This window comes from Giraffa tippelskirchi, chromosome 13 (assembly GCF_054371585.1).
Source record: "Giraffa tippelskirchi isolate mGirTip1 chromosome 13, T2T-mGirTip1v1.2.pri, whole genome shotgun sequence".
NCBI lineage: Eukaryota > Metazoa > Chordata > Mammalia > Artiodactyla > Giraffidae > Giraffa > Giraffa tippelskirchi.
In genome coordinates this window covers 76,052,293-76,064,370 of record NC_137287.1, presented here as the reverse complement: position 1 = coordinate 76,064,370, position 12,078 = coordinate 76,052,293, and the positions used below count along the sequence as shown (strand labels likewise).

At 43.7% G+C, this 12,078-nt stretch overlaps 1 protein-coding gene across 6 annotated transcripts in view; it reads right to left on the bottom strand.

Moving 5' to 3' along the window:
* Positions 1–11,411, bottom strand: part of CACNB2 (calcium voltage-gated channel auxiliary subunit beta 2) — a 418,069-nt gene extending 406,658 nt beyond the window's left edge. For 2 of the 6 annotated variants that reach the window (XM_081553769.1, XM_081553765.1), the window contains exon 1: positions 11,179–11,308. In XM_081553769.1, the coding sequence (XP_081409895.1) occupies positions 11,179–11,298 (120 nt within the window). In that variant the 5' untranslated portion in view covers positions 11,299–11,308. Of the gene's footprint in view, positions 1–10,778; positions 11,136–11,178 lie in introns of those variants that run through there. The other 4 variants (XM_081553763.1, XM_081553764.1, XM_081553770.1 and 1 more) reach the window with 4 other exon arrangements.
* Positions 11,412–12,078: the final 667 nt, after the last annotated feature.

The following is a 12,078-nucleotide window of genomic DNA, read 5'->3' as shown; positions in this document are numbered from 1 at the left end:
GTGGTTTTAGGTATTAAATGAAGGAATGTATTTATAACATTTACTGTAAGACCTAGCACATGATAAGGACTCAAAATAATATTATAAAATGTGATACCCACATTAGGGTGACAAGGGTGGAGAAAAATTGAGCTAAAATGTTTCATGTGTTTAGAAGGCCCATAGAGACTTCATTGGATGATAAGAATTAACAAAATTTGCTTTTTTGAAAATCACCATGTTAGGGTTTTGAAAATGCTACTTTTGTTATATTTTACACATTCATATGGTTTTCATTAAAATGGAAATATAAACCATAATATACATAGCACTTAGGCAAGCTGAAATCTCTTACAAACATTTGTGTTATGAGTAATTTAGATGAATTTGCAATCAGTGAGAGGGGTGGTATAATTTTAAAGCAAAAATTTGCCTTAAATATGTTTGTTCTCTTCCAAGTGCTGAAGGGATTTATATAATACAAATGTGTTTCCATGGCATTTAATTAACTCTCGACTTCATAAAAGGAAAGACAATCTAGGCTGGGCTTTCATAATACAAGGTTCTCTTCACGTAACAGCATATTCTTCTTACTTTTGTAAACATTATGCCATAAACTGTTGAAAAATAACATTCTTTCAACAATGTTCTTCCTTTTCCAACTATTATGGAAAGGTTAGCACAGAAGTGTCTTCCGAGGCCTAGCAACGTTAAAGTTTTAAAGTCTCCTTAAAATTAAAAAATAAATGTTTTATATTATTCCATGTGGAAAAATACTTATTACCTTGAAAGCAGTTTTAAAGCCTAACATATTTCCTTGAGGGAAGGTGAGGGCAAATCTATGTTAAATTTACTATATACCTTCATTTGGAGTATAAATTATCTTAGAGAATAAAGACAAAATATTCTATCATCCCATAATCCTGTGTCCAAACAGTGTTTGGACATGGGTGGAAAAAGCTTCTTTGAAGTCATACCATTATCATTTATTTTGGATTTTTAATGATAAATATGTTTTTACTATTCAGCTGCTTTGGAGTATAAGCTTTTTCATGGCTGCTGAAAAAGCCAGCAGGCACTGTGAGAACCACACAATATTTAAGACAGCCAGTCCCAGGGGAGGCTGCTGTTCTCTGCAAAAAAATGAAACACATTTAAAAAGTCATTTTAATTTTTCCTGGCCCCTGGGGACACTGTTCATAAACATTATTTCAGGTGTACTTAGCTACAAATGCCATGTATCTAAGTTGGATTATTACAGGTTTCAACTGTACTAAGACACAGCTGATACACTTAAAAAAGATGGCATACTGAATTGCACACAAACTGGTGATAATTTATCTTTATTTTTTGGCCACAGCAGATGACATGTGAGACCTTAGTTCCCTGGCTAGGGATCGAACCCGTGTCCTCTGCATTAGAAGTGTGGAGTCTTAACCACTTGACCACCAGGGAAGTCCCCTGGAGATAGTTTTGAGAAAAAAATATCTTTTCCTTCAATAACTTAAATGTATGAGGGATGATTTATTCAAAGTGTTTCTGCTTAACAGTGTTAAAGCAAGTTCTTATTCATTATATATGTCTACTAAAAGTCAAAATAGATATGCTTATTACACTTCTATTTACTAATTTCAGCAGTACTTTCTCTCTTATAGTCTCCTTTTCTTAAAAAAAAAAAATGTAACTGTTGAGTGATGCTTCAATAATGAGTTATTTCTTATAACAATATCCAGGATCAAGAAGAAAATAATTAAAGCAACTTTTGCAAAGCTAATAGTCCATCTTTACATACTTTAAAAAAGGTTAGTGAAAATTTATACTACCATTCCAAATGAAGCTACATTAAGTTCCATGCATATTTAAAATTGAGTCTAACTTACTAAAATGATGTCTGTATAAGTTACTCAAAATTCTGGAAAATGAGGACCAGAGTGTTTCAGATGAAGGAATTAAAAAAAAAAAAAAAGTGAAGGCCAACCCTCACCCAAATGGTAATAGACAAGAAAGAATAAGTATTCAAATATGTAGCTGCCTAAACTTGGAAAAGGAGTATAGTTTTCTTAACTGGCTACTTCAAATGCCAGCTACTTTTAGGAGCAATGGGGTTTCTAAATTTTTTTTAGCAACACTAAGTATCTAAACATCTGCTATTAAATACATGAAATGATTAATAGAGTTTCAGGATGTAAAGGAAGAGAACACAGCCAGGCTGTCAAGAGTGCCAAGTGTAACCCATAATACTCTCTAGGATACACGTAGACCCCTACGTCCCTACAGTCTAAAAGTCACTAATGTCCACTCACTGCCTCTTATTAATAGTTATATTAGCTTAATAAGGAGATGAAAATGGCAACCCACTTCAGTATCCTTGCCTGGGAAATCCCATGTACAGAGGAGCCTGGTGGGCTACAGTCCATTGGGTCACAAAGAGTTGGACACCACTGAGCACGCACATAGCTTAATAAAATCAGTGAAGTCAACCACAGTAAATAGGAAAAAAGAAAACTGTGTATAACATCACTCATTATTACAGAAATGCAGATCAAAACTACAATAAGGTATCACCTCACACTGGTCAGAATGACCATCAACAAAAAGTCTACAAACAATAAATGGAGAGGGTGTGGAGAAAAGGGGACCCTCTGACACTGCTAGTGGGAATGTATATGCATGCAGCCACTATGGAGAACAGTATGAAGGTTCCTTAAAAAATTAATAATAGAACTACCATACGACCCAGCAGTCCCATTACTAGGCACAAACCCTGAAAAAGACCCATTATTTAAAAAAGACACATACACATCAGTGTTCATTGAAGCACTATTTACAATAGCCAGAACATGGAAGCAACCTAAATGCCTACGGGCAGATCAACGGATAAAGAAGATGTGGCACATATATACAATGGACTACTACTCAGACATAAAAATGAATGAAATTGGGTCATTTGTAGGGATGTGGATGGACCAAGGGTCTGTCATACAGAGTGATGTAAGTTAGAAAGAAAAAAACAAATATATTAAACATATATATAGAATCTAGAAAATGGTACACATGAATCTATTTGCAGGCAGGAACGGAGACATGGCAGTGGGGGACAAAGGAGGGATGAATTGGGAGACTGGGATTGATATACATACACTGTTGTTGTTGTTTTAGTCACTAAGTTGTGTCTGACTCTTTTACAACCCTCTGGACTATAGCCTGCCAGGCTCGTCTCTCCATGGGATTTCCCAGGCAAGAACACTGGAGTGGGTTGCCATTTCCTTCTCCAAGGAATCTTCCTTACCAAGGGATAGAATCCACATCTCCTGCTTGGCAGGTGATTCTTTACCACTGAGCCACCTGGGAAACCCCCATATATTTTCTGTGTAAAATAGATAGCTAGTGGGAAGTTGCTGTGTAACACAGGAAGCTCAGCTCAGTGCTCTGTGACAACCTAGAGGGGTGGAATAGGAGGAGGTGGGAAGTGATCTATGTATATGTATAGCTGATTCACTTTGCTATTCAGTAGAAACTAACACAGTATTGTAAAGCAACTATACCCCCAATACAAAAATAAAAAAATAAATTACCTCTCCTAAAACAGTAGACAAGTAACATTTCAGAAACCAGAAAAGACATTACCACAAATATATGAATGACATTAAAAAGATATCCACCATTCACCAAGATTATGTTAATATCATCGTCATGTGAAAGACTGTTTTCTTCGATACTAAATAACTTTTAAAACTGGATTGCAATCTTAAACTCAGCAAATGGTCACATGTCCACAGATCATTGAAACCTAATCTCTGTATGATTGGAAGTAGACAGTAGTTAATTACAGAAGTCACCCATTAACTAGAGACTTCAGCCCAGTTTTGCACACAAAGTTGGCTTGGGGGCCCCTGGGAACAGTTTTGAAGATGTCAGCTTCTCTGGTTGATGAATAAGGTAACAGTTCTCCTCCCTATAAACTGCTCCCTGTGAGCATAATGCTGATACCTGAAATTAGTTTCCAGCCCTCTTGGTCAGCATTCATTGATATTTTATCCCTTCCAACTGCAGACTTTCCTCATCTTAGGGTCTGAAGCAAAGGCAACCAAAACTGAACGGAGAGGACTCAGACAGTTAATATCCTCATTTACCATCAGTTTCGGGTGAACAAGGCTATCATATCCTTTACTAGGAGAGAATGCAGTGAGATATCTCCTCCCTAGAAAAGGGAACAGAGCAAGTTCTCCATATGGACTGATTTACACAAAAGCAGAAAGGAATCAAGAAACAGAATAAATAGAGCTCTTCAGGTAGAGAAGGGAGAGCAGACAAGGAGATGGCGGGAGATGGTCAAGGGCCAAGCTTGCCTTCTTCACAGTTTACCTCCAGCCATGTTTGGAAAGAACTCTTAAGACAGTCCCAGTCACTTAAGTGGTGTCATAATTAATCTGAACTCCCTGTCATTGTGAAAGTCCATGTTGTGCTATATACTCTTGGCAGGACCGAGACAAGTCCCCACAGTCACATAATCTAGGAGGGCTAATTTGCTACACACACAGGATTAACATATTTTGCTCAGCTTCTCTCTCTTTTTATTGGAGTATAATTGCTTTATAGTGTTGTGTTAGTTTCTACTGTGCAGCAAAGTAAATCAGCTATATGTATACTTATGTCCACTCATTTTTGGATTTCCTTCCCATTTAGGTCACCACAGAGCACTGAAATAGAGTTCCCTGAGCTATACAGTAGGTTCTCATTAATTATCTATTTTATGCATAGTAGCAATAGTGTGTAGATGTCAATTCCAATCTCCCAATTCATCCCACACTCAGCTTCTTTTAAAAAGACCAAGGCAACAGACTGTATAATTCAATGCAACCAAATGAAGCAACAGGTAAACTAATTCTTTACATAAAAGGAAAATAAAAAAGAACAGAAATATAAAACCACAAAACCAACTAAACCTCCAGTCACTCAGAATAGTCATATATTATGTTTTGAGGTTTAAAACGCACTCAGAAATCCTGATGAACAGGTTTGTAAATTTCTCCTAGGCAATGCCAGAACAAAATCCCATCAGAGAAGCAAGTGATGGAGGCTGGGGCAAAAGTTAGACAGGCAAGGTTAGAAGGGCAACACGTGGAAGCCCAGGACCCAAGTCCATTATGCAAAGAGGCTGCAAAAGCTGAACTGAACCTCGGACCCCAAAAAGTCTCTGGAAAGTGGTACTGACCTGGGGGAAGAGCTGCTGCTCTTTTTAGATAAAGCACCTTGCTGCACGATTCAGGATGTTGCTATACCAGGCTGAATTAGACAATGTGCTTGAGAAGCATCTGGCAAACTCTGATGGGGTGGAGCCAGCCAAGTTTCGTTGCCAGGAGCAAAACAAATAGGCCCTCTGCTTACTGTTGGTTCATGTCCAGGTGCAACTGGAGGTGCTGGTTACCAGCTCTTTGAGGCCTAAAATGCTGAGATCCTGCTCTCGCTTCACCCATTTCCTCCTCTGCTGCATCCCAGTCTCAGTTCCTTTCACCCTGAGTTTGCCTCCACCCAGCCTCCATCCAGATCTGTTCAACTCCCCAGAGAATTCCCAGTGCTGTGCTTTTAGACTAATGCTGTCCAATAGAAATACAAGTCACCTACGTAATAGGAATTTTCTAGTAGCTCTATTAAAATGGTAAAAGGCAACAGAGCAAGTGAATTGTAATAATGTCTCTGACTGAATGTATCAAAGGACTTCCTCAGTGGCCCAGATGGTAAAGATTTCGCCTGCAATGTGGGAGACCTGGGTTCAAAGGATCCCCTGGAAGAGGAAATGCAACCCACTCCAGTATTTTTGCCTGTAGAATCCCCATGGACAGAGGAGCCTGGTGGGCTGCAGTCCATGGGGTGGCAAAGAGTCAGACACGACTCAGCAACTTTCACTTTCATGTCCCTGTGATCATATTTTTGATACATTGTGCTATGCTGTGCTTAGTCGCTCAGTCGTGTCCGACTCTTTGCGACCCCATGGACTGTGGAGTCCATGGAATTCTCCAGGCCAGAATACTGGAGTGGGTAGCTGTTCCCTTCTCCAGGGTATCTTCCCAACCCAGGTATCAAACCCAGGTCTCCCGCATTGCGGGTGGATTCTTTACCAGCTGAGCCACCACGGAAGCCCAAGAACACTGGACTGGGTAGCCTATTCCTTCTTCAGTGGATCTTCCAGATCCAGGAATCAAATCAGGGTCTCCTGCAAAATACAGGTCTCCTCTGTATTTTATATATTTTTTTACTTATTAAATGTTTATTGAATTGAATGAAATTGACTTTCATTGAGATAATATCCTTGAGATTTCTTCACTGTATAGTTTTTTTTTAATTCATTTTTAATTGGAGGATGGCTTCCCCAACGGCACAGAGGTAAAGAATCCACCTGCAATGCAGAAGACATGGGTTCCATCCCTGAGTCTGGAAGATCCCCTGAAGAAGGAAACGGCAACTTGCTCCAGTATTCTCACCTGGAAAATTCCACGGACAAAAGAGCTTGGCAGGCTACAGTCCATGGAGTCACAAAAGAGTCTGACATAACTGAATGACTGAGTACACACACAATTGGAGGATAATTGCTTTACAACATTGTATTGATTTCTGCCATACAATGTGAATCAGCCATAAGTATACATGTGTGTGCATGCTAAGTTGCTTCAGTTGTGTCTGATTCTTTGTGACCCTACAGAGTATAGCAGGCCAGGCTCCTCTGTCCATGGGATTTCCCAGGCAAGAATACTGAAGTGGGTTGCCATGCCCTCCTCCTCTAAGTATACCTAAATATATATATACATATATGTATATATGTCACGTGCATTTTGTATTTTTAAGTTATCTGCATTTTTAGTTGATTTGTACCTGCCTACTTATTTGATCTATATTTTGATATATTTTAAAATGTGTATTTTACATGTATGGCACATCTCAGTTCAAACCAGTCACATTTCAAGTGCTCAGAAGTCACATGTGACTAGTGGCTACCATGGTGGACAGCACAGATTTGGAGTTTTGGAGGGAGAGCGTTCAGTCAGCAACTTGGCTTTGGAGGCAGACTGTGTCCAAGTTTGCACTCAGACTGTTCAACAGGTTACCTTAAAAGGGATGTGATGTGCTTAAATCTGAACTCTCAAGAATTTGTAGTTAGATTGTCACTTGCTTCTCATGTAAGAAACAGATCTATTTTGTTTATGACCATGTCCTAGGGTTAGAGATTAGGAGGGTGCCCCCTCCCTCGGCAGGATTTTTGACAGGAAAAAAGGTCAATGGGCAGTCTGTGGAGTTCCATCTTTTGCTTTGTTCATATAGAACGTGCAGTATAACCCAGAGGTGAAAGAGAAAGGATTCTTCAGACCAATGACTGCTGAGAGAGATATTTCACAAATGAAAACTCCATTTCTTGGGGGAATTATGGTGACTCAGTGTCGCAAAACAGAGGGATGCTCTAGAGACAGTCTTTTTTCCCCAGGTGGTTTATTGCTGGCCCAGCCTGCCTGGAGACATGGAAGAGATGCCTTGCCAAGTTTTCATAGCCCTGTGATGACATGATTTATTAGATATCAAATAAACAAGGCAATGTTTCCCTCAGATAATGGTTGTGATATGAACATGATTCAGGGGAAATTGCTTTCATTTTTGGAAGGTAGAGCAAGGAGAAGGATGTTGATGCAGCTGAATGTTTATGCCTCTTACCTGCCTCTGTTATCCATTCCTCCCCGCCTCTCTCATTCAATCACTTATAATTCCTATGGACTGGGTCTCTGGACTGTGTCCATCTGTAGTCTTGTCCTATCTATTATCTTTTCTTTCTTTTCAGTTTAGACCTCATTACTTCTTGTCCAAACCGTTACATCAATCTCCCCTCCTGCATCTCTACCTCTGGACTCCTGAGACTCCCAACTCCCTTACAGCATGCTCCCAGGTAAATCTTCTCCATGAGCTGTTACACTGCTCCTTCCTGCAACCCCTTCCAAGGCTTTTTGTTGTTCATTACATTTCAGGTTCCAAAGCCTTCAAGATGTGGCCTCAATTGCCTTGTCAGACTTCTGCTTGACTAAGCTCCAATCTGTACCTGTCCACACTTTTCAAACTAGGGATTACAAATGTATCAGACTTGTAACTGCTGTTACTTGGCAGTCAGAACAGCTCCCTGAAGAGCTCTGGAGCATCTCTCTGAAAATCTGTTGAAATCTGACCCAGACTTCAAATCTCTTCTCAAATGCCACCTCTTCCATGAAGTCCTTACAGATTACTCCAAGTAGAGTATCTGTGATCTTTTCCTTAGCAACCATCTAATATTTGATATTTCTCTTAGAGCCCCATGTCATACAATCATCATCTATTCATCATCCTTGCAGCTACTGGAATGTACATTCTATGAAGGTAGAAAGTGTGTCTTCTCCTTTCTGAATCATTTCCATGTTTGCAGCAACATCACAAATACTTGTTGCCTTACGTTTAACTACATAAATCACTAAGTAAGTGTCTCTTATCTGAATGCAGTCATGCTTTCTATTTTGTTATGCCCTAACTTTGATCTCCAGGAATTCAGGAACTCTATTTTTATCATAAGAATAAAAACTAGAAAAAAAAAAAAAAAAAACCTGAAGGAAGATCAAAGAGAAAAGAGGGTCTAAAAGTCCTTTTCTTGGAACCCTCTTACACTGTTGGTGGGAATGCAAACTAGTACAGCCACTATGGAGAACAGTGTGGAGATTCCTCAAAAAACTGGAAACAGAACTGCCATATGACCCAGTAATCCCACTGCTGGACACACACACCGAGGAAACCAGAATTGAAAGAGACACGTGTACCCCAGTGTTCATCGCAGCACTGTTTATAATAGCCAGGACATGGAAGCAACCTAGATGTCCATCAGCAGACAAATGGATAAGGAAGCTGTGGTACATATATACACAATGGAATATTACTCAACCATTAAAAAGAATACATTTAAATCACTTCTAATGAGGTGGATGAAACTGGAGCCTATTATACAGAGTGAAATAAGCCAGAAAGAAAAACACCAATACAGTATACTAATGCATATATATGGTATTTAGTAAATCGGTAAAGATAACCCTGTATGCGAGACAGCAAAAGAGACACAGATGTATAGAACAGTATTTTAGACTCTATGGGAGAGGGTGAGGGTGGGATGATATGCGAGAATGGCATTGAAGCATGTAAATTATCATATGTGAAACGAATCGCCAGTCCAGGTTCCATGCATGATACAGGGTGCTCGGGGCTGGTGCACCGGGATGACCCAGAGGGATGGGATGAGGAGAGAGGTGGGAGGGGTGTTCTGGAAGGGGAACACATGTACACCCATGGCGGATTCATGTCAATGTATGGCAAAACCAATACAATATTGTAAAGTAAAACAATAGATAAATAAGTAAAAAAGTAAAAAAATAATAATAATTATAATGAGAAATTTTGGTAAAAAAAAATAAATAAAAGTCCTTTTCTCTATCAATATTTAAGACCTTTATCCTAAAAAAAAAAAAGAAAAGGAAGTCCCTGAGTACATTTCTTGCTCTCATCTAACCTAGATGAGTATCTAGATAAAGTCAGGAGTCTAGAACAAACATGACAGGTGTTGGTAAGAATTCAGGCCCACTGGCAGAGGCCAGATGGAAATGTAGGTTGTTAGTTACATGTCCCCACTCGGTTCTGGCAGCCTAACAGCCCAAGGCTGACTAAAATCTAGCTGTCTTACCTCTAGGAAAGAATGAATTCCTCTACAAAAGACGTGGATTTCTGATTAAACAAATGATTGGTTTCTACATTTTTTTCCTGCATTTCAAATCAAAATGAATGGTGTGTTTTAATCTGCACTTTTAATTCCCAGTGATAAAAGAAAGTTCAACAAAGCTCCATGACTATGCCACTGGAACCACCATTATTAACAGTATTAAAATAGCTAAAGTAGTCAATTTCTATCACCTATGAAAACAATTAAGCAGCAAAACATTTTATTACTGCGGCCCACTCCTGCCCCCCTTACTACAGTAAATAAGACTAACACATTCTCTCCAGCATATACAAATATAAAGTACACAAATTATGTACTTAGAAATTTGACATAAGTATAAAACTATAGAATCTTCCCACAATTTACAATCTTGCAAGCGGAGGTTTGAAATCAACAAGCCAGCATCACTAAGCAAAGACATTCTCCAAAGTGATGCTTGAAATGAAACCCTAACCTCTTTGCCAAGCAGCCCACAGTTAGGAGTCTTAAAATATTTCCCTGCTAGGAGAAAAGTTGAGAGACTCCTTACCGCTGAGAACTGGAGGTGTCTGTAATCCAAACTGTACCTGCCAAAGCCTTACGTAAAAGCCACCTTATCACTGCCCAGCGCCTACAACTGCCATCTCCTATTTCACAACGAGCAGCAACCCGGAATTTCCCCAGAAACCGCTAACACTCATCAGAAGGTGGCCTCGGAGCTCTCTGAGATGGCCAACATTTCAAGACCAAGGGAAAAATAAAAACTTTCGCGTCCCCAACTCGCTCTCTTCTGCAGCGAGCGAGGGGTCCAGGCAAACCTGGCCAGTGGCAGGAGGGGAGCCGAGCTGTCCCAGCAGTGTAACGCCCGGGTGCCCAGGGGGGTCGCAGCTGCTTGTGGGGAGGCAGGGGCAGAGAGCCCCCCCACACCCCCCTGCCCGCCCCCACCCCATCACACGCCCCCTATTCCCACCCCGGCTCGGGGCTGGTCTAAAAGGGTCGGCGTCGGAGCAGAGTTGTAAGAACCCCCCCGCACCCCCCACCCCCGACTCACGATCTTGAGCAGGTCCAGTCCGCCCGCCTGATTCATGGCTGTCCATGCGCCTCTCCCGGGAAGGGGCGAGGAGGGCTGGCCTCGGGGGGCAGCCTCTGAGGACCTGGAGGTCTCCCCCGCCCCCTTCCCACTGGCTTTGGGGAAGCAGAGGAAAATGGAAGCCGGAGAAGAGCCGGGGAGGGGGGGGGTCGGGAAGGCGGAGAGGAGCGGGGGGCGCCGGCGCCCGGAGAGGGAGAAGTGGGTGGCAAAGCGCGAGGGAAGGAGGCGGCGGCGGCGGGGAAGACCCAGGCCGGAGCGGACGGCCGGGCGAGGGATCCTAGCAGCGCAGGCGGCGGGCGGGATGGAGCCCCGGCGCCCGGGCGGCTCACAAAGGAAGGGGAGGGCGCGGCGCTCTCGCTACCTGTGCGGCCGCTCCGAGCGCCCCCGCGGGAGCCGCGTTCTCCAGCAGTTCCATCTGGATCTCCTGCGCCACCGCCGCCGCCGCTGTGGGAGGCGACTTGGACATGTCGCTCTGGACCATTGGCGAAAAGTCGGCCGGGAGCCAGCAGCCAGGCTCCCCCCACCCCCGCCCCACACCCCCGGCGGCGGGTCCCCTCCTCCGTTCCCCGCCTCCCCGCTCCGGGGGCCGCCCGGGGGCTCGAGGCGCTCAGGGCGCGGGGCGCGGCGGGGCCAGGTTGAAACGCGAGGCGCGGGGGAGCCGGGCGGCGGGGGCGCTGGCAGGGCGAGCGTCGAGCGGGCACGGGAGCCGCCGGCGCCTGGGCAGGTCCTCGCCGAGAGGGAGGGCGCTCCGGCCGCGCGAGCCCAGGGGGAGGCGCGTCGGCCGGCGAGAGTGACAGGCCACCGAAACACCCAAAAGTTCCCCGCGGGAGGCGCGGGCCGCCGGGGCCCCGGGCGCAGCCGCCGCGCGTCGCCGTGGCACGCGCGCTGGAAAGTTTTCAAAGCCGCTAAAGCGAGGCCTCGCGCCCGGGGGCTTCCTTCCCCTGGCTGCCCAGTTCTACTCTCTCCGCTCCCCGCGGGCGGGAACAGGTCGCTGCTGCGGGGAACCCGCGAGGCTCCGCGCCTACCCTGCTCTCCTGAAATCTGTCGAGGCCTCGAGCAGCCCCGCGGAGCAAGTGCCTCCCAAGGACCTCCCATCCCCACCGGCCGTGGAAATCACTGGACGATGGCAGGAGTGAGGAGCCGGACCAGACGTGGGGCTGATGGGTGTGACCTGAGGATTGCGGTCCCCGACCCGAATCTGCAGCTGGCCTGGGCTGCTGGGTCCAAATAGACCACTTCCACGTCCGAAGGTTTTCCCTTT